Raw genomic sequence first — 22,502 nt, 5'->3', positions numbered from 1 at the left:
GAAGCCCCGCCCACTGCTATCCGTTATGGAAAAGACCTTCCCCTGATGTGGTATTTGTGTACTGCATACCTTTCTTACTAATATCCTACAACATGCAACAGTGTGTTTGCAAACCACACAGATTGCAACAGTGAACTATACACTTGAAACGTCCCCTTTGAAAAATTAATGAATGACAGTGCTGGAAAAGCTCTAACGTTATTTGATACAGAAACAGCTGAGTAAAACTCAACGTACTCAGACAGGTTTCTCTTTACTTATTCTGATCATCACTAAACTGACACACAATACGGGGTGATTCAAAAAGAATACCACAACTTTAGGAATTTAAAACTCTGCAACGACAAAAGGCAGAGCTAAGCACTATCTGTCGGCGAATTAAGGGAGCTATAAAGTTTCATTTAGTTGTACATTTGTTCGCTTGAGGCGCTGTTGACTAGGCGTCAGCGTCAGTTGATGCTAAGATGGCGACCGCTCAACAGAAAGCTTTTTGTGTTATTGAGTACGGCAGAAGTGAATCGACGACAGTTGTTCAGCGTGCATTTCGAACGAAGTATGGTGTTAAACCTCCTGATAGGTGGTGTATTAAACCTTGGTATAAACAGTTTACAGAGAATGGGTGTTTGTGCAAAGGGAAAAGTTCTGGACGGCCGAGAACGAGTGATGAAAATGTTGCACGCATCCAGCAAGCATTTGTTCGCAGCCCAGGAAAATCGACTCGCAGAGCTAGCAGAGAGCTGTAAATTCCACAATCAACTGTATGGAGAGTCTTACGAAAAAGGTTAGTTATAAAACCTTATCGTCTGAAATTGGTTCAAGCACTGTCTGCAGCTGACAAAATTAAAAGAATCGATTTCTGTGATTTTATCCTTGCTCAAATGGAAACAGATGAATCTTTCGTTTCAAAGATTGTGTTTAGTGATGAAGCAACTTTCCACACTAACGGGAAAGTCAACCGTCACAATGTCTGTACATGGGGCACTGAGAATCCGCGGGAAACAACTCAGTATGAACGTGACTCGCCTAAGGTGAACGTTTTCTGTGCCATTTCAGCCAATAAAGTTTTTGGTCCCTTTTTCTTCGAAGGTGCTACTGTAACTGGACTACAGTATCTGGAGATGTTAGAGAATTGGCTGTTCCCTCAGCTCGAACAAGAAGCACAACAATTCACATTTCAGCAGGATGGAGCGCCACCACATTGGCACTTATCTGTCCGTAACTACCTGAATGTCAACTACCCGAGGCGATGGATCGGCCGCCAGGCAGCCCGTGACAGAGCACTTCATCACTGGCCTCCAAGAAGCCCTGATCTTACCCCCTGCGATTTTTTCTTATGGGGGTATGTTAAGGATATGGTGTTTCGGCCACCTCTCCCAGCCACCATTGATGATTTGAAACGAGAAATAACAGCAGCTATCCAAACTGTTACGCCTGATATGCTACAGAGAGTGTGGAACGAGTTGGAGTATCGGGTTGATATTGCTCGAGTGTCTGGAGGGGGCCATATTGAACATCTCTGAACTTGTTTTTGAGCGAAAAAAAACCTTTTTAAATACTCTTTGTAATGATGTATAACAGAAGGTTACATTATGTTTCTTTCATTAAATACACATTTTTAAAGTTGTGGTATTCTTTTTGAATCACCCTGTATTTTTAGCGCAACCCAGTCTGACTTTCAATAATCCCTACAAAAGGATGGCCCTGACTAACAATAACCTATACCTTTCATGAATCACTTACCTCACAAAAATCTTCGTTACTCGAACTACTACAATACAGCGAGTGCCAATACTGCCAGCTAAATAAAAGATTCTAACTACTGAAGGCACTAACTGCTGATAGGCATAGTTAGCAAATGAAAGATATTGATAGAGAACAAACAATGTATTTATCTTAATAATGTTCAAAAGTCATAATTTTGTGACATCCAATTAAACAAATTTCCTTTTTCTGATGGACACATGTCCAGATCGTCCGCTCAAAACTCTGGCAGCTCTCTCCCCACATCCACCACTGCTGGCGGCTCACCTCCAACTGCGCAACGCTACGCGCTGTTCACATCCAACTGCCCGACACAACAATAGCGAATATTCCAACAATGCCAACCAGCCACAGACTGCACACAGCACAGTCAGTGATTTTCATACAGAGCGCTACGTGGCGTTAACAACATAAAAACCTAAACAGCCTACTTACACACTTTTTAAAGTTAGGATAAATAGTCTAGTTCTGACAAACAGACGGCTTCTCATAATTTAAAACTCAGGGTAAGTGAATGTCTCACCATTTGAAATTTAGGATGAGTGAATTTTTTGAATGTCTTATCCCAGCAGTGGTGGCAGTTGTTTAAGCTAGTGCAGGTGGACTTAAACTTAGGGCAAGTCATAGCAATACTTATAGTGATAATTGGTTTTACTTTGATGTCAGAGAGGTAGGGGAGAATTGTTAAACATAGCACAAGTGGACTTAGGTGAACAGTGTGTGTAATGTCAGGGGAAAACCCAGTGGCCATCTTGGATTCTATACTCGGAAGAAGTAACTTGATAACTATATAGACTGCAACAGTGAGCTGGTACGGCTGACCGTAATGGCTGTTATAGCCCTGTACGTCTCTACATGTCTGGCTGAATAATAGCTTTCTATCTGCATAGGTAAAACATATTAAGTAGTTTTTCATGCCACTGAGAGTAGGTCCGCTATAAATAGGAGGCAAGTTTGGACTAGTTTACTACTGGTATGGTGAAAAACATGTTTAGTTATCCTACTTGTGTTCTTGGAAATGGCCAACGGGCGAAGACTGGCAGGGGAAAACACCCTTTTCTAAGAGTATGAGTGACAGAAAGACTTCGACGTTTAGGAGAGCCGGCCGCGGTGGCCGAGCGGTTCTAGGCACTTCAGTCCGGAACCGCGCGCCTGCTACGGTCGCAGGTTCGAATCATGTCACAGATCTTTTACATATAAGGGCTCCTGCTTCACTACATGATTTGCCTTGCACGCATAATGTCAGATGTCTCCATAGGATTTCTAAACGGAGACAGCCAACATACATACAGCAAATCATTGAATTTTACGTCATTTTTATGCGGAGGTAATGAATATTGAACCAAATCAATGAATTTTGTACCTTAACAAATGAATTTAGTGTCATACCTGGTCCATACCGTTACACTTTCAGGGCCGTACATAACTGTTATGATCCTAATATACCATCTCTAATTCCATCTCTAATTTCGTTCGACATCTATTGTCATGCTTACTTCACAAGCACTCCAAAACAACCTCTAGAACTGTTCGTATTAGCAGCTTTTACGCCACTTCCGTTAGATTACATGACTTTTCTGAAAACACCCTATTTACACAGTGACGTCAAACAAGTGGAGGGACAATCCTTTAACACAAGTGCAGGCTATTCTGAATTTCGTGCCAGTTTTTGAATTTCCCGCCATTTTATATATAGGGCAATTGACCTATTAGGAGAAATCTGGCAATGTTACATGACGTCAATAATGACAGCATAGGGAGAGGAGGTGTGGAAATCTGATAACAATGCAGCCTATGCCAGAACTCTGCTGACATACTTACTTATCAGCTTCTGCTAGCATAACTACTTATCCATTCTGTTCAAATGCTCTTAGAAGTCCTTTGCTATCTGTGATACAGATAGAATGTCACAGCAAACTTCCAAATTTTTTATTTTTATTTCTGAACCTTAATTCTCCTTACAAATCTCTGTTTGGTTTGCTTCACAGCTTGCTGGACGATAAGGAGAAAGCAAGGGAACAGTGGCGAAACTAATTTGAGAGAACTTCGACCAAGGAATTTCCACATTCATGAATACAAAACATTTCATCTGTTGAAGGACCAGTCAAGGGAATTAACACTGCTAAAGTCGAGGGTGCTCTGCAGTAGGTTGGCTAACAGATCTTTTCAACTAGATCATCAGAGAAGGCAGAGCACCAACAACCAAGCAGTGGAGCATCACTATACCTGTCTTTAAAAGGAAAAGAAGTCCTGCTGAGTGTTCTAATTACTGCCCGATCAGATTACTGAGCCATGTCATGAAGATCTTCGAATGTGTCCTCGGTAAAATGATTCCCGAGATAGCTCAAATCAGAAGGAACCAAGCCAGATTTATGAAAATTTGTGGCGCAACTGACGGAATCCATGCTGCACAGCTGCTGGTTGAAGAATACCGCTAAAAGAACAAGCCCATGCACTTCGATTTTGTAGATCTCTAAAAGGCTTTCGACCGGGTGCCGCATGGCCTAATCTTGTTAGGGCTTCAGGGACTTGGCACTGCAGAGTACCTTGTTAACTGCTGAACAGAGGAGCTACATACAAGCAACTGTAGGAGCATCCAATGACTCCCGCATTATAGTAGGAGTCCATCACGGCTCGACCTTAATCACCACTGCATGTGATCAACACTGTCACATAAGATCTGCACATGACACTACCATGTACACTTCCTTAACTTAATGACGTCACGTTAGCTGTCAAGAACGAATTTGATCTCCAGCGCCAAACACAAGAGTGGAACGATCAACTTGTGTCTCAACAAAAAGAAACCTGAGTACATTACATCAGATCCACAAGAAGCTGGAACCATCAACAATGACGAGAATACCTATCAAGAGTATCAGAATTTAAGTATTTCGGTTCCACAGTCTCTAGCGATGGCCAACTTACAGAAGAGGACAATACAGGGATGCAGGTAACCTGGATGAAGTGACGAACAACAACAGGAGTCATCTGCGATCGTCCAGTTAGGGATCATCTGAAGTCAAAGCTCTACCAGACTACCGTCCCGTTTCTTTCTGTGACACCGAGTGTTGATTAGCTACAAAAGTGGCTGAACGACGACTGGAGGTCATGGAGACTAAGATTCTTAGATGAACAGGTGGCATACTCGACTGGATGACGTTTCGAACGACACTATCACAAAACGTTCTGCAGTCGTACTGATCCAGAAGAAAATTCGAGAAAGACATCGGCGATGGTTCCCGTAGAGCACGATTCTCTTGCAAAGGCACCATACACAGTGGAAACCATGGGAAAGAGACAGACTGCACAACGACCTGAAGGCTGAATCTTCACCCAGACATGGCCACGATCGAACAAGATGGAGCCAGCGAATCCTCTCAGCGGTCCCTGCCACCAGGTAGGACAAGCGGTAAAGAAAAAGAAGAAAAAGAAGGCTCATGTGGCTTACGGCCTACTTGTGTAGCACAATGTTGTGTTCATGTATGCATAAATATGGATGACTATGGAAATGCGAAGAAAGAAAATAATAAAACTGTGGGATGTACCTGCACCCTTTCGAACAGCACCAAAGGGAACTTACATTCTCAGTCCGAAGAACGAGAAATTCCCGATTTAATCCGAAGTACTGGATTTTGTAGAATACTGGAAAATGCAGCCAATCTAAAGAGGAAGATATTGGAAATTTGTGATAAGTTCCTATGGGACCAAACTGTTGAGGTCATCGGTTCCTAGGCTTACACACTACTTAATCTAACTTAAACTAACTTACGCTAAGGACAACACAAACAAACATGCGCGAGGGAGGACTCGAACTTCCGACGGGGCAGCCGCGCGAACCGTGACTGGGCGAAGAGGAGGATATTTGCGAAACACTGGTGCAACCCATCCTAGAATTTTACTCATATGTGTGTGTGATTCATACCAGATAGGACTACGACAGGATATTGAATGCATACAAAAAAGGGCTGCACGGTTGCTGGACTCACGGGAGAGCGACAAGGAAATGTTCAGAACCTGTACTGATTGACGCTAGAAGACCGACGCAAACTATTCCGCCAAAGTCTACTTACAAAGCGTTAACAACCAATATTAAGTGAGGAATCTAAGAATATACGAAATGGTTTTAAGTATCGCTCCTGTAGGGACTGTGAAGACAAGATTACATCTACATCTACATCCATACTCCGCAAGTCACCTGACGGTGTGTGGCGGAGGGTACCTTGAGTACCTCTATCGGTTCTCACTTCTATTCCAGTCTCGTATTATTCGTGGAAAGAAAGATTGTCGGCATGCCTCTGTGTGGGCTCTAATCTCTCTGATTTTATTCTCGTGGTCTCTTCGCGAGATATACGTAGGAGGGAGAAATATACTGTTTGACTCCTCGCTGCAGGTATGCTCTCGAAACTTCAACAAAAGCCAATACCGAGCTACTGAGCGTCTCTCTTGCAGAGTCTTCCACTGAAGTTCATCTATCATCTCCGTAACGCTTTCTCAATTACTAAATGATCCTGTAACGAAGCGCGCTGCCCGTTGGATCTTCTGTATCTCTTTTATCAACCGTATCTGGTACGGATCCCACACCGGTGAGCAGTATTCAAGCAGTGGGCGAACAAGTGTACTGTAACCTACTTCCTTTGTTTTCGGACTGAATTTCCTTAGGATTCTTCCAATGAATCTCAGTCTGGCATCTACTTTACCGACGATTAATTTTATATGGTCATTCCATTTTAAATCATTACTAATGCCTACTCCCAGATAATTTATGGAATTAACTGCTTCCAGTTGCTGACCTGCTATATTGTAGCTAAATGCTAAAGGATCTTTCTTTCTATGTATTCGCAGCACATTACACTTGTCTACATTGAGATTCAATTGCCATTCCCTGCACTATGCGTCAATTCGTTGCAGATCCTCCTGCATTTCAGTACAATTTTCCATTGTTACAACCTCTAGATATACTACAGCATCATCCGCAAAAAGCCTCAGTGAACTTCCGATGTTATCCACAAGGTCATTTATATATATTGTGAATAACAACGGTCCTACAACACTCCCCTGCGGCACACCTGAAATCACTCTTACTTCGGAAGACTTCTCTCTATTGAGAATGACATGCGGCGTTCTGTTATCTAGGAACTCTTCAATCCAATCACAAAATTGGTCTGATAGTCCATATGCTCTTACTGCGTTCATTAAACGACTGTGGGGAACTGTATCAAACGCCTTGCGGAAGTCAAGAAACAAAGCATCTACCTGGGAACCCGTGTCTATGGCAGAATAATTAGACTATGTCTGGACTAATTACAGCACGTACAAAGGTGGTCCACCCACGAACGGAATGGAAAGAAACACTAATACGTCGTGCGATGGTAAGTACCCTCTGCCATGCACTTCACTGTGGTCTGCACGATATGCATGTGGATGCAGGCCGACGCATATTGTGGCGATGGGAAACAATACGTAACCAGCTCTCATCCTCTTCACCAGTGTAAACTGTCGATGAAATATCTTTCATCCTCAATATTCAAGACTGCTGCCACTGGTCGAGCATCACTGTATTAGCAACCCTAGCTGCAAAGGCGGATGAATCGATAATGTACTCGTTGTTAAAGGCAAACTTTCTGCAGACAAGAATGATCTGACTGATGTTTGTACACTACTGGCCATTAAAATTGCTACACCACGAAGATTACGTGCTACAGACGCGAAATTTAACCTACAGTAAGAAGATGCTGTGATATGCAAATGATTAACTTTTAGAGCATTCACACAAGGTGGCGACACCTAAAACGTGATGACATGAGGAAAGTTTCCAACCGATATCTCATACACAAACAGCAGTTGACCGGCGTTGCCTGGTGAAACGTTGTTGCGATGCCTCGTGTAAGGAGGAGAAATGCGTACCATCACGTTTCCGACTTTGATAAAGGTCGGATTGTAGCCTATCGCGATTGCGGTTTATCATATTGCGACATTGCTGCTCACGCTGGTCGAGATCCAATGACTGTTAGCAGAATATGGAATCGGTGGGTTCAGGAGGGTAGCACGGAACACGGTGCTGAATCCCAACGGCCTCGTATAACTAGCAGTTGAGATGACAGGCAGCTTATCCGCATGGCTGTAACGGATCGTGCAGCCACGTCTCGACCCGAGTCAACAGATGGGGACGACGTTTGCAAGACAACAACCATCTGCACGAACAGTTCGACGACGTTTACAGCAGCACGGAGTATCAGCTCGGAGACCATGGCTGCGGTTACCCTTGACGCTGCATCACAGACAGGAGCGCCTGCAATGGTGTACTCAATCACGAACCTGGGTGCACGAATCGCAAAACGACATTCTTTCGGATGAATCCAGGTTATGTTTGCAGCATCATGATGGCGACACCGCAGTAAACGCACATGTGTATTCCTCACGTGTATTCCTCATCGCCATACTGGCGTATCACCTGGCGTGATGGTGTGGGGTGGCATTGGTTACACGTCTCGGTCACCTCTTGTTCGCATTGACGGCACTTTGAACACTGGACGATACATTTCAGATGTGTTACGACCCGTGGCTCTACCCTTCATTCGATCCCTGCGAAACCCTACATTTCAGCAGGATAATGCACGACCGCATATTGCAGGTCCTGTACGGGCCTTTCTGGACACAGAAAATGTTCGACTGCTGCCCTGGCCAGCACACTCTCCAGATCTCTCACCAATTGAAAGCGTCTTGTAAATGGTGGCCGAGTAACTGGCTCCTCACAATACGCCAGTCACTACTCTTGATGAACTGTGGTATTGTGTTGAAGCTGCATGGGCAGCTGTTCCTGTACACGTCATCCAAGCTCTGTTTGACTCAATGCCCAGGCGTATCAAGGCCGTTATTACAGCCAGAGGTGGTTGTTCTGGGTACTGATTTCTCAGGATCTATGCACCCAAATTGCGTGAAAATGTAATCACATGTCGGTTTTAGTGTAATATATGTGTCCAATGAATACCCATTTATCATCTACATTTCTTCTTGGTGTAGCAGTTTTAATGGCCAATAGTGTAGCTTCCTCTATAAGAAACGTTATGGAACGCTTGATATGAGTGGGTTTTAGAACATCATTTGCGTGCAATACGGGCGGTGTAAAATGGAAGGAAGTTTGTTAACATCTCGTCGACGACGAGTTTATTAGAGACGGGGTAGCCTAAAATAGGTTGTGTTCTTTTCAAAGAACCATTCCGTCATCTGTCTTCACAGATTTGGAGAAAGAATGAAAAATCTAATCTGGAAAGTGTATGTGGTGCCTCTTCTGTCGGACATGTCCGAGAGAACAATAGTGTGTGATATAAGCTAAGAATCTGGGTCTGACAGGAGACATGCTAGGGTAGTTTGTGCGGCAGTGGTGACCACTGAGTCCCGATGGCGTATTGGTCAGCACAACTGCCTAGTAAGCGGGAGACCAGGGTTCGAATCACGGTCCGCCGCATTTCTTTAACTTGCTTCATTCCTATAAATCAGTGCTCACAGGCAGTTAACGGTTTTCATACCTTTGTGTCTTAATGTGGATGGTCTGATGAAGACTGGGACGGTAACGATCCTGATATCCTAATCAGTGTACCCCCTCTATCGGGAAGAACGAAACAGCCTCGATGTTCTCGAACTTCTTTTGTTGAACGTGATGATTATGCAAGCGAATAAAAAATGTCATATTTTTCAAGGCGCAATTTTTTGTACGTAGCGACGCGGCTGGCAGCTGCGTCTGGCGCCAGAGGCGGCCAGTGTATGCACACCGGCTGCTGCGCCGCAGCCCTTCTTAATGACTTGGCATTAGCACGCGCTCTAACCGCAGTCTATATAGAACACAATGGAATAGCTGAATAAAATTTAACTCACGATCTTGTTGTAGTCTATTCCTGGCCCGTCTAGTAGACGTCGTGGCCCTCGGCCACGGCGAAATCTTGCACTTACCCCTTTGTATAAAATAGAGCGCTCTCATTTGAGAAATACTTTTTCTTGCAGCACATTTACGAATGTGGAAATACAGCCTCAAAAGCAACGAACTAAAGGCAGTCGTGTTATGCACAAGGGCTGTGAACTCAAAATTGGGGTGTTGCAATGCCATTGGTCTGATTATGCCATAAGATGAAAACACAAAATCGAATATATATCTGTTCAAAAATGGTTCAAATGGCTCTGAGCACTATGCGACTTAACTTCTGAGGTCATCAGTCGCCTAGAACTTAGAACTAATTAAACCTAACTAACCTAAGGACATCACACACATCCATGCCCGAGGCAGGATTCGAACCTGCGACCGTAGCGGTCGCTCGGTTCCAGACTGTAGCGCCTAGAACCGCACTGCCACTCCGGCCGGCGAATATATATCTGTATCTCAGAAAAACTGTGCAAGATGGTTGCTCTTAAATGAAAGCCGGCCACGGTGGTCTCGTGGTTCTAGGCGCTCAGTCCGGAACCGCGGGACTGCTACGGTCGCAGGTTCGAATCCTGCCTCGGGCATGGATGTGTGTGATGTCCTTAGGTTAGTTAGGTTTAAGTAGTTCTAAGTTCTAGGGGACTGCTGACCACAGATGTTAAGTCCCATAGTGCTCAGAGCCATTTGAACCATCTTAAATGAAAGAGTGTAATGTTCCTTCGACGATGAGGCCATTAGTATTTGAAGAAAGGTCGAACTGGACAGGGAAAAGGAAGTTGATGGCCTATCATCTTTTAAAAGAAAAGATCCGGTTATTTTCTTAATTTATTTTAGAAAATCATGGATAATCTAATTCTGGATGGACGAATGTGACTTCAAGTCCCGCTTTTCATAAATGCAACCCCAGAGTATTAACAACTGCGCCATACCAGAATGAGATTTTCACTCTGGTGCGGAGTGTGCGCTGATATGAAACTTCCTGGCAGATTAAAACTGTGTGCCGGACCGAGACTCGAACTCGGGACCTTTGCCTTTTGCGGGCAAGTGCTCTACCACCTGGGTTACCCGAACACGACTCATGCCCCGTCCTCACAGCTTTACTTCTGGCAGTACCTCGTCTCCTACCTTCCAAACTTTACAGAAGCTCTCCTGCGAACCTTGCAGAACTAGCACTCCTGAAAGAAAGGATATTGCGGAGAGGTCCCGCGTTCGAGTCTCGGTACGGCACACAGTTTTAATCTGCCAGGAAGTTTCATATCAGCGCATACTCCGCTACAGAGTGAAAATCTCATTCTGGAAACATCCCCGAGGCTGTGGTTAAGCCATGTCTCTGCAATATCCTTTCTTTCAGGAGTGCTAATTCTGCAAGGTTCGCAGGAGAGCTTCTGTAAAGTTTGGAAGGTAGGAGACAAGGTACTGGCAGAAGTAAAGCTGCGAGGACCGGGCGTGAGTCGTGCTTGGGTAGTTCAGGTGCTATAGCACTTGCCCGCGAAAGGCAAAGGTCCCGAGTTCGAGTCTCGGTCCGGCACACAGTTTTAATCTGCCAGGTAGTTTCAACTGCGCCATCTCGCTAGGTTGTCACAAGAGTTTCGAAAATGAAAATGTGTAACTGCTGTCTGGAACAGCACCGAATGTTGAGATGATGCAGACAAAAGAAGTATCAGTGAAACATAGTCACCATACAGAAATTATCAAAATAATGAAAATGTACGGCATGGAGTTGTTAGATAATCTGCATACATTATCTTCAGTACTAAACTTTCGGGGCTGCCGCAGGTGTCTGCATCGTGAATCATCTCTTCTTTACGATTATTTTTGAGAAGAGAATCTCGAATAGGAAAACACGTGAAGGAGAAACTTTGGCAGTATTATCACTGAAAATTACGCTGCACGATTACATGAAAACGCTTAATCAAAATTTACATGGCCACGGAAGCTGCGCGGTAATGTAGTGGAGACTTCTGAACAGTCGCGATTAACAGAAAATTAGATAACTCTCAGCCTACTGTACAGCTACAATTAATCTCTCAATGGCTGCACACAGTTCGTGGACTAATCTCTTAAAAAAGTTGTTCAAGGCTTCGTAGCCGTACGCACTTCCATCAATCATGATGAAGAATGCGGTACAAACTGGATTATCTGGACTAAAATTGACCTCAAACACTCACTAACGTTCGAGTCGGGCGATTTGGCTGGGCGGAGGAGGTGGTGAAGTCCATCTGCATGTACGTGAAACATACCCGGGAAGTGTAATATGGAGTGTTGTCATACAGTGAGAAACTTGTAGATGAAAAACATGTTTGCAGCAGAATGCAATTGCTCACCTAAAATATTAGTACAATGCTCGGCCGTACTTTGTCCTTGGAGGGAAACAACAGGACAAATGGAACGTGACAAAATGGCAGTCCAGATCACCACAGACGTTTACTCGTAAGTACTAGGCAGTCCAACATTAACTACACATGTGTCCAGAAAAAAGTATCATTCATCGTACCATGTTAGGCCCTTACAATCATTGTTTTTTCACGTTTCATAGTCTGCATTGTGATTAAAAGTTAAAAAGATTATAAGTTTCGAAATAATCAACTGGGAAGTTACTCTTTGATTGAGTAACCCGCGTTAAACTGGTCTGTTTGTTTGAGATGGCAGTTGCATTTCGACATCGTGAGGTCGCATTAGCTCGAAGACACTTGTACGTCGTTCCATGTTTGAGGCGGTGGAAAGAAACAATTTTTTATCTACCCGTCGTAGTTAATTCCCTACGCATTGTTGGGAACAAGGTGGAAGAGGACTAATTCTACCACATCAGTCCCTTCCAACCGTTGTTGCTCAATGTAGCGAAATTTCGGCTCTCTTTGTGTTATACTAACACCTTATTAATGGTAATAAGAGATTTAGAGACCACGTAACTGACGTGGATGTTCGTTTTGGCAACTTTACTATTATTCGCCGACTATGTGTTGAAAGAATCGTTATTAGCTTGGCCAGTGTTGCTGTCTATTTGGTTAACGAACTGGCTGTCTTCGATGTACTTGCTCCAACTTGCGTTCCAGCAACCTGCCCTCACTGAAAAAGAGAAAGGTTACCGAGTTTGCCTCACCTACGCTGGACTGTCTATACGGGAGAATATGGAATACCGTCATTTTTCATACGGAGACAAATTTGTTTCACTATACACATAAGGAGAAATGATCATCACGATAAAATAAGAGAAACCAGGTATCGCACAGAAAAATTTAAGTGCACGTTTTTCCCGCGCGCCGTTCGAGAGTGGAACGGCAGAGAGACAGCTTGAAGGTGGTACATTGAACCCTCTGCCATGCACTTTAATGTGACGTAGACGTAGACTATAATATCGAACGAAACACGTAACGAACGAATTACCAATGTTATTATTCCTGGAAGATGTGGCAGTTCATTGATACTGCGCACCATCATTGCCCAGTCTAATCTCGTACGCCATCTCTGACACCTTGGCGTTACAGGGATGTAAAATCGTAACTTCTTCGACCTGTATGAAACCAGCACACTGGATTTGGAGTCTTTGCGGTTTTGATATTGCACTCGTCTCCCTACGGCAGAAACGACATTTCAAGGTAGAAGCAAAACACCTAACTTCTCACGCAATCTGATTGTGGGTGGAGTCAGCTGCCTGATAAAATTACTATGATTACCGCATTTTAACACTCAGACAAGTAGCTCAGTTAAAGAAAGGCGCACCCACATTGTACAAGTAACTAGTTATGTAGCTGATGCTTAAAGGTTATTTGGAATTTTACTATCGCTATTCAGTTTTGTTGTCGCCCGCCAACTAGTTTTGGATTCATACTGTAACTTGAAACCGTTCCTGCATATGGCGAGTTACTCTCGTGGTGCTTTCGCTAGCAACCGTATTGGGGCTCATATTATGCGTCCTATGACATTTGCTGAGAAGTTCCTCCTAGCGAAGTTCATTAGCAGTTACCGTACCACAGTAATTGCTTTTGCTTCTGAGACCAGAATGAAACAAATGAGATGGAGCCAAGTGCAGCTGAAACAGTACTATATAAACAAAATGGCTCGTGAATATACATGCAGTGACTTCACTCATCTGAAACACAGCACAGAATGCATAATTTAATGACAAGGCTCTTGGGAGCCGCGGGGAGCTACTCCCGAAACGTGTAACGCCGAAATATTGGCTAACAAATGTGACACGATTTCCAATCCCAATACTAACATTTAAGTTACAAAAATATTCATTACCAGGAATATTTTTCTGTGTCACGTACTTACAGTGTTTGCTGTAGCCTTCCGTTCCAGAATAACATACACTCTGATCAATGTTATCGAGCCCTGTATACACGTACCCAGCGAATGCTTTACCACACGTTAACACCAGACCGTTTCTAAATTTTAACTGCAGTGGCCAATTTTGCCCTAAACACTATGTTAGGTGAGAAATTTTGTACTTCAAACATTCACGGGAATGGCTGAAGTATATGAAAGAAATGTAGCTTCGTAAGCTGACACCTACGTTGGAACAAAGGATTGCACAATTTAAATGAACTTATTGATGCTATCCATAATATCCATACCCATACATATTCATATATATTATAAAAATGTATGTATGTTCGACATCACCTAAACTACTGGTCCGATTTCATCCAAACTTGGTACACATATCTCTTTTGTTTGGAAAGAATGGCTGTAGGGGTTGAAACCACCTAGCTACCAAAGGGGTAGGATTTTGGGGTGAAAAAAGATTGCAGCCCACTACTCGAGAATACCTAGACTTTATTCAGCCAGTATTTAAGAATAAGAGCACTTAGTGACTTGCAACAAACTTTTCACATAATGTCAATCGTTTACGAAACTTTTTCTCGCGGACCACCCATAAAAAATGAAAAAAGGGAAAAAGTTTATCGGTTAGTACATGTTCGCTGTCCATGCAGTAAAGCTGCCACATCTGGCACGAAGTTTTAATTTATTACTTCTTTACTACTAACTGCTTTCGTGGCACATTTTGCAGACAGTATTCACATGTACCGCTGAGTGAACCAGCAACAATATATCATTGTACGACACATAGCTCTGGAGATGTTACGTCATGAACAATGAGATGCTTGAATACCTGTTGCATTATGCACGAGGCTTTAATTTATTATTTCTTTAGTACTAACTATAGTCACAACACATTTCACAGATAGTAGACACATATACTACAGGATGTACCTGCACAATTACATCCTTTTACAGCTCATAGTTCAGGGGATACGACATTATACACATTAAGCTGTATGAATACTAAACTGCTGCGCGAAATTCGCTAAATATACAAGTGAAATGTGCGTATATATGTTGTGTGAGTGTATGTGTGAAATATGTTAAATATGTTTGTAATATATGTGCATCTGTGTATGCTAGCAAAACTGTCGGTAAAACACTCCTACTAAACTGCTGGAACAATTTCAGCCAAACTTAGTACACATACTATTTACTGTCTTGAAAGAAATGCTGTGGGGGTAAGAACCAACATCCTCCTACTGGAGTGGAGTTGATAAAATACGGAGAGAAAGGGGCGAGGGGAGAGATCGACAGGGAGGAGGAAAGGCGACAAGGCAAAGAGGAGATGGACAGCAGAGAGATTAGGAGAATATGGGCTCAGAGAGGGGGTGGAGGAGATTGATGGAGAAGGGGGAGAAGTAGATAGAAAGAGAGAGCGGGAGGAGGAGATAGACAGACAGAATTGGAATAAATATGTACCTGGGCAATGCTGGCTACCCAGCCAGTACATTACAAAAATGTATGTGTGTATGTATGTATTTATGTGTGTATATTCCACGTATCCTACTAAATCACTGGACTGATTTCAACCAAACTTTGTACAGATACCACTTATTGTCTGGAAAGAAGCCCTCTCGAGGTAAGAATAACCTGCCTCTGATTCAGATTGGTATGGGGCTGAAAATGGGGTGATAAAGGAGGTGGACAGAGAGAGAGGAGAGGATGCACACAGAGAGTGGGAAGAGGAGATGGAGAAGAGGGGTGAAGAGACAAGTGTAAGAGGAACAGTGAGGAGGCAGATGGAACCAGGACAACGTGTTAGAAGGCAGGTGGAAGACTGATAGTGCATGAGGAGGCAGGTGGAAGATGGATAGGATGTGAGGGAGCAGGCTGAAGATGGGCAGGGTGTGAAGAGGCAGGTAGAAGAGGGACAAATTGTAAGGAGACAAACAGAAAAGGGACAAGGATACAGGAGATCAGAAGAAGGGGTACAGGGTTTGAGGAAGCAGGTGGAAGATGAACAGGGTGTGCAGATGCAGGTGGAAGAGGGGCAAGGTGTGAGGAGACAAGGAGAACCGGGCAGAGTGTTAGGAAGCTGATGGAAGAGGGACAGGGTGTGTAGATGCAGGTGGAAGAGGGGCAAGGTGTGAGGAGACAAGATGAAGCAGGTCAGAGTGTTAGGAAACAGGTGGACGATGAACAGGGTGTGCAGATGCAGGTGGAAGAGGGGCAAGGTGTGAGGAGACAAGAAGAAGCAGGGCAGAGTGTTAGGAAGCTGGTGGAAGAGGGACAGGGTGTGAGGAGGCACGAAGAAGAGGGATAGGGTGTGAGTATGAAGAGAGTGAGGAGGAAGATGGGACAGTGACAGGGTGTGGGGAGGCAGGTGGAAGAGGGGCAGGGTGGCAGGTGGAACAGGGACTGGATATGAATAGGAAGGTGAAAGAGGGAAAGGGTGTGAGGAGGAAGGAAGAAGACAGACAGGGTCTGAGTAGGAAGGAAGAAGACAGACAGGGTCTGAGGAGGCAGGAGAAAGAGGGACAGCGTTTAAGAATGCAGAGAGTGAGGAGGCAGACGGGAGATGGACAGGGTGTGGGGAGGCAGGTGGAAAATGGGCAAGGTGTGAAGTGGCAAATGGAAGAGGAACGTGGTGTGAGGAGGCAAATGAAAGCAGGAGAGTGGGCGAGGAGGCAGGTAGAAGAGGGAAAGAGGGTGACGAGGCAGGTGGAGGAGGGATAAGGTGTGAGGTGGCAGATGGGGGAGTGCTACATTATGGGGAGATAGGTGGAAGGAGGACAGGATATGACAAAGCAGGTTTAAGAAGGGAGAGAGAAATAGTACGGGTAGGTAAATTAGAGGGTAGATATGAATGCTTCCTGATTATTTTGATAAAATCGTTGCAATAAAATTTGTTATATAGATGACTCATTTTTTGTGTAAAAGTAGAATACTCCTACTACCCTTAGGGATGCAGGTGGGGTGAGATATGAAAAAATGTTCTGAAACACTCTATAGATATTTCTTTCCTGTATTTAATTGACTTGTAATTTTTTAATGGTGCTATCCGTCTTTTATTTGTGCTGTTCAGTGCTTCAACCACGTCGCGAAAATGAGCACTATAGCGAGCTAATATTTTTTTCAACATGTTTCCGGACCAAAGATCACACCATGTGGCTGAATATCACAGATAAATTTATCATTGGTTCTCGAGTCATTCAGTGTAAAACAGCAGAGATTCAGGCACGTATGTGTGCAGTGTGTGTGACATACATGTACGGAAGCGATGCCGCGGGGAAAACGCTAGTTTTAGACAAAGTTTGATGTGCGCTGTAACTTTAGACAGCCTGAATTATCGTACATAAAAATAACGTAAAAGATATATATTAGGAATTTTCGCTAAATCTTTTTCTGTGAAGGACAGGATCACATTTAAAAACTGTTTTAAAAGAGGACAGGTTACGAAGAAATTAGATTTTGAAACGCAATTAACGATTATTACACTTATTGAAGATCAGTAAATTGTTTACATAGTATCTGGCCTGCGAGACTAACGTTAGGAAGTATAAATGGCGTGTTGGTTTCTTATAGTTACTCATCACCAGGTAGTGTGTCAATGTGCTGGATTAAATGAGAAACAATTTAGCAGCGTCGCATGGAGTAAGGGCATGTGACAAAGTTAATGATGACCCTGTCACTGAAAATGCACGGTAGTCTCCCAGTCTGCCTTTGCACTATCCTAAAGGCGGATTAACTGCCAAAGACTCCAGACTTTGCGCAAATGTCGAAATCTGCCCACAGTGTCTCATGGTGATACTTTCGTCGGTTGGGGACGTAAAGCTCGGCGGCTCCCTTTTCCCTCGCTGCCATTCGAGAGCAGTAGGCTAGGTGCTGGCACGGCTTTCGGCCTCTCGCTTCTCTCATCGTCATCAAACTTAAACGTAACACCACACTACACACACATTCATTACAGTCACCGACCTCTTACACTTCACGAAGGGAACGTGCCAGTGTCAGAGGAGAATAGGAAAACCGTTCCAATTAGGCGGCTGAACCTGTCCTTCGGGATCTACCGGCTGACAATGCCATATGACTTTACTTTTACTTATTAGTTCTAAAGACTCAACGTAATCTGGCAACGACGGATAGTTTCTCTTCAGATGTGAAAATGAACATTATAGACGTTCACGTGAGGCTTTTCAATGCAGTAAATCTGCTGGAACCAGTGTGGGGTCTACATAGTGTGTCACCTTCATACTTCGTGGTGAATAGAGCGTAAACATGTCTAGAAGCAATATGGGTCCGTCAGACAGCTGCGTGTACTTTTACAATGAACCGCCTCCAATGTGGTAAACGTTGCCTATGTTCTTTTGAACGACGCCATGTCATTGTGCCCATCTTCTTAAAGCGCGCACTTCCTAAGTTCCAGCGTACTGTTTTGCTTTTAATGAATCGGCTCATGTAATACTCCAGCGACGTCACGTTCATTCCGATATTTTACAAATGGAATTAAAGCAAAAAATGACTGCAAGTATGATGTTCCATGTTTGGGCAATAAAAGCACTCCCTCTTTAGGCCAAAAGTGGTCTACCGGGACCATCCGACCGCCGTGTCATCCTCAGAGAAGGATGTGGATAGGAGGGGCGTGTTGTCAGCACACCGCTCTCCCGGTCGTAAGATGGTATTCTTGACCGAGGCCGCTACTATTCGGTCGAGCAGCTCCTCAATTGGCATCACGAGGCTGAGTGCACCCCGAAAAATTGCAGCAGCGCATGGCGGCTAGATGGTCACCCATCCAAGCACCGGCCACACCCAACAGCGCTTAACTTCGGTGATCTCAGGTGAACCGGTGTATCCACTGCGGCAAGGCCGTTGCCATGTTTGAGAAGTAGTAGGATGTAACTCAAGTATTCGATTCTTTGGAACGAAAGATTAGTATATCAGGCATAGGTGTCACCTTTATAACGTACCGGAGTAACTCTAAACCGCATACGAAATTTATCGTAAAAAGAATACCGCTGTTGGCTACAACACGCCATGTAAGACCTCCAGGACGTTGATACAGCTTCGAGCAGATGCTTTGAAGTGTGAAAGGAAACTTAAGATATAAGAGCTCCGCGTCTAGGGGATAAAAAGAAAAGAAAAGGGGGGTTGAGTGCTAGACCATCAATCTATAGGTCTCGTGATCGATTCCCAACCAATCCCAGGATTTTTATGCGGCACATTTCACTTTCTTCTCATCTGGCAATGATTGTTATTGTGGAAAATTTTGATCTGCATAGTGATTTGGACTAAATCTTGGTAAATCAGTTCGATGGTCGGAGGAAGGCAACGGCATACCATATCAAGTAATAAAGCACTGTAATGTTCACTAGCCTTCGGGTTGATAAAATTTTTACCTTTTTAGTGGCCTTCTAGACGGGAATGGTAGTTCTGCATGTTGTCAACTAGAACACCGGCGAACGGTCGAGGACACACTTGCTCCTAATGACAGTCATCGAAGGTCCTTAATTTTGTATTTAGGAGTGTAGTGTTAAATACAGTTTCACATTTTTTTAAATTTTGTATTTACTTGCACGTGTTATAGGTTTTTTGAACTCCTGTGAGCGAAAAAATAGTAATTTCCATTAGTGTTACCTTAATTTTTGGTGTACGGATGATTGTTGTGGGAGGTGAAATTTTCGGATCCAGCAATGACTGAAACTAGTATGAATCAAATAGGGAAAACATGGTTATTTGGGTATTAGTTTGGTCTAAGAGATACACCACTGGCCATTAAAATTACTACACCAAGAAGAAATGCAGATGATAAACGGGTATTCATTGGACAAATATATTATACTAGAACTGACGTGTCATTACATTTTCAAGGAATTTGGGTGCATAGATCCTGAGCAATCAGTACCCAGAACAACCACCTCTGGCCGTAATAACGGCCTTCATATGTCTGGGCATTGAGTGAAACGGAGCTTGGATGGCGTGTACAGGTACAGCTGCCCATGCAGCTTCAACACGATACCACAGTTCATCAAGAGTAGTGACTGGCGTATTGTGACGAGCCAGTTGCTCGGCCACCATTGACCAGACGTTTTCAGTTGGTGAGAGATCTGGAGAATGTGCTGGCCAGGGCAACAGTCGAACATTTTCTGTATCCAGAAAGGCCCGTACAGGACCTGCGACATGCGGTCGTGCATTATCCTGCTGAAATGTAGGGTTTCGCAGGGATCGAATGAAGGATAGAGCCACGGGTCGTAACACATCTGAAATGTAACGTCCACTGTTCAAAGTGCCGTCAATGCGAACAAGAGGTGACCGAGACGTGTAACCAATGGCACCCCATACCATCACGCCGGGTGATACGCCAATATGGCGATGACGAATACACGCTTACAGTGTGCGTTCACCGCGATGTCGCCAAACACGGATGCGACCATCATGATGGTATAAACAGAACCTGGATTCATCAGAAAAAATGACGTTTTGCCATTCGTGCACCCAGGTTCGTCGTTGAGTACACCATCGCAGGCGCTCCTGTCAAGGGTAACCGCAGCCATGGTCGCCGAGCTGATAGTCCATGCTGCTGCAAATGTCGTCGAAATGTTCGTGCAGATGGTTGTTGTCTTGCAAACGTCCCCATCTGTTGACTCAGGGATCGAAACGTGGCTGCACGATCCGTTACAGCCATGCGGATAAGATGCCTCATCTCGACTGCTAGTGATACGAGGCCGTTGGGATCCAGCACGGCGTTCCTTATTATCCTGATGAATCCACCGATTCCATATTCTGCTAACAGTCATTGGATCTCGACCAACGCGAGCAGCAATGTCGCGATACGATAAACCGCAATCGCGAGAGGCTACAATCCGACCTTTATCAAAGTCGGAAAAGTGATGGTACACATTTCTCCTCCTTACACGAGCCATCACAACAACGTTTCACCAGGCAACGACGGTCAACTGCTGTTAGTGTATGAGAAATCGGTTGGAAACTTTCCTGATGTCAGCACGTTGTAGGTGTCGCCACCGGCGCCAACCTTGTGTGAATGCTCTGAAAAGCTAATCATTTGCATATCACAGCATCTTCTTCCTGTCGGTTAAATTTCGCGTCTGTAGCACGTCATCTTCGTGGTGTAGCAATTTTAATGGCCAGTAGTGTATATTATATTTAACGTCTTTGTTGCAGGGGCTTAAACTTGGAGTTTGAGGGAATTCTATTTCAGTGAATATGGAAAACCGTATAGAACTGCTTGTGTTGTTAAGAAGAACGCTTCAATTTTCCTTAGGACATGAATTATTAACAACGCAGGTACTACAATATCTTATTTATCCGCCAAAGCAGGCACCAAGTTTCAGTTAAAATGTCCTCCCTTGTACGGAAATTACAGTAAGTGAACGCGAGTGCAGGCTGTGACACAGGAACGGCAACGTATGGATGTTTTGGTATGGCTGTGAGTGGTGGACAGATAGCCAAAGCGGTTAAGGTGACCGACCGCTCGCATGAAGTGGGAAATCCGCGTCAGAGTCACGCTTCGGCACAAATTTTCATTGTCGTTATTCCATAATACAGCTGATTGTTGTTCGTGTTTGCAGCTGCGAGTACATTTCACGCAAAGCGAAATGCCTCTGTGACGGCGAACATAGCTGAAAGCAATAAGCGCCCGATGACAGCGCCAGGCGGCGAGTGCTGGTACTCACCACTGCTACGGCGCCCGTCTCGCTCATCTCTGCGGCTGACATGACGGCCAGGTACGACACGTTGATGAGCACGTAGCATGACGTCACCAGCGGGATGGCGATGATGATCGAGAGCGGCAGATCCCTGCGCAGCACAAAACCGCCCTCCTGATCTCTTCCTCTCTCTGCCTCGTTCTTATGCGCAGCGCGACATCATTCACACAGTAATTTATTCTCCACAGTAAAGAGACTTTGTGTTTTAATATGATAAAAACTTGTGGTACGCATGGAAAACTTCTAGATAAGCTAAATTACTGTGGTATTAATGGGACAGCGCTCGAATGGTTTAAATCATAGCTAACTGGAAGAGTGCAGAAAGTTGAAATAAGCAGTTTACATAATATGCAAAAAACTGGTGATTTCTCAAACTGGGGAACACTCAAGAATGGGGTGCCGCGAGGTTAGGTCTTGGGTCCTCTGCTGTTCTTAATATACCGGGTGATCAAAAAGTCAGTATAAATTTGAAAACTGAATAAATCACGGAATAATGTAGATAGAGAGATACACATTGACACACATGCTTGGAATGACATGGGGTTTAATTAGAATAAAAAAAATACAAAAGTTCAAAAATGTCCGACAGATGGCGCTTCATCTGATCAGAATAGCAATAATTAGCATAACAAAGTACGACAAAGCAAAGATGATGTTCTTTACAGGAAATGCTCAATTTGTCCACCATCATTCCTCAACAATAGCTGTAGTCGAGGAATAATGTTGTGAACAGCACTGTAAAGCATGTCCGTAGTTATGGTGAGGCATTGGCGTCGGATGTTGTCTTTCAGCCTCCCTAGAGATGTCGGTCGATCACGATACACTTGCGACCTCAG

The 22,502-nt window shown here is 44.1% G+C and overlaps 1 protein-coding gene across 2 annotated transcripts in view; it reads right to left on the bottom strand.

Annotated features, from left to right (window-relative positions):
• The window catches only part of LOC126471209 (b(0,+)-type amino acid transporter 1), a 591,197-nt gene that overhangs the window by 102,803 nt on the left and 465,892 nt on the right, over positions 1–22,502 (bottom strand). For both annotated transcript variants that reach the window (XM_050099324.1, XM_050099323.1), the window contains exon 7: positions 21,634–21,757. In XM_050099324.1, the coding sequence (XP_049955281.1) occupies positions 21,634–21,757 (124 nt within the window). The remainder of the gene's footprint in view (positions 1–21,633; positions 21,758–22,502) is intronic.

The sequence above is a fragment of the Schistocerca serialis genome, chromosome 3, assembly GCF_023864345.2.
Source record: "Schistocerca serialis cubense isolate TAMUIC-IGC-003099 chromosome 3, iqSchSeri2.2, whole genome shotgun sequence".
Taxonomy (NCBI): Eukaryota; Metazoa; Arthropoda; class Insecta; order Orthoptera; family Acrididae; genus Schistocerca; species Schistocerca serialis.
This window is presented reverse-complemented; position numbering and strand designations above follow the sequence as displayed.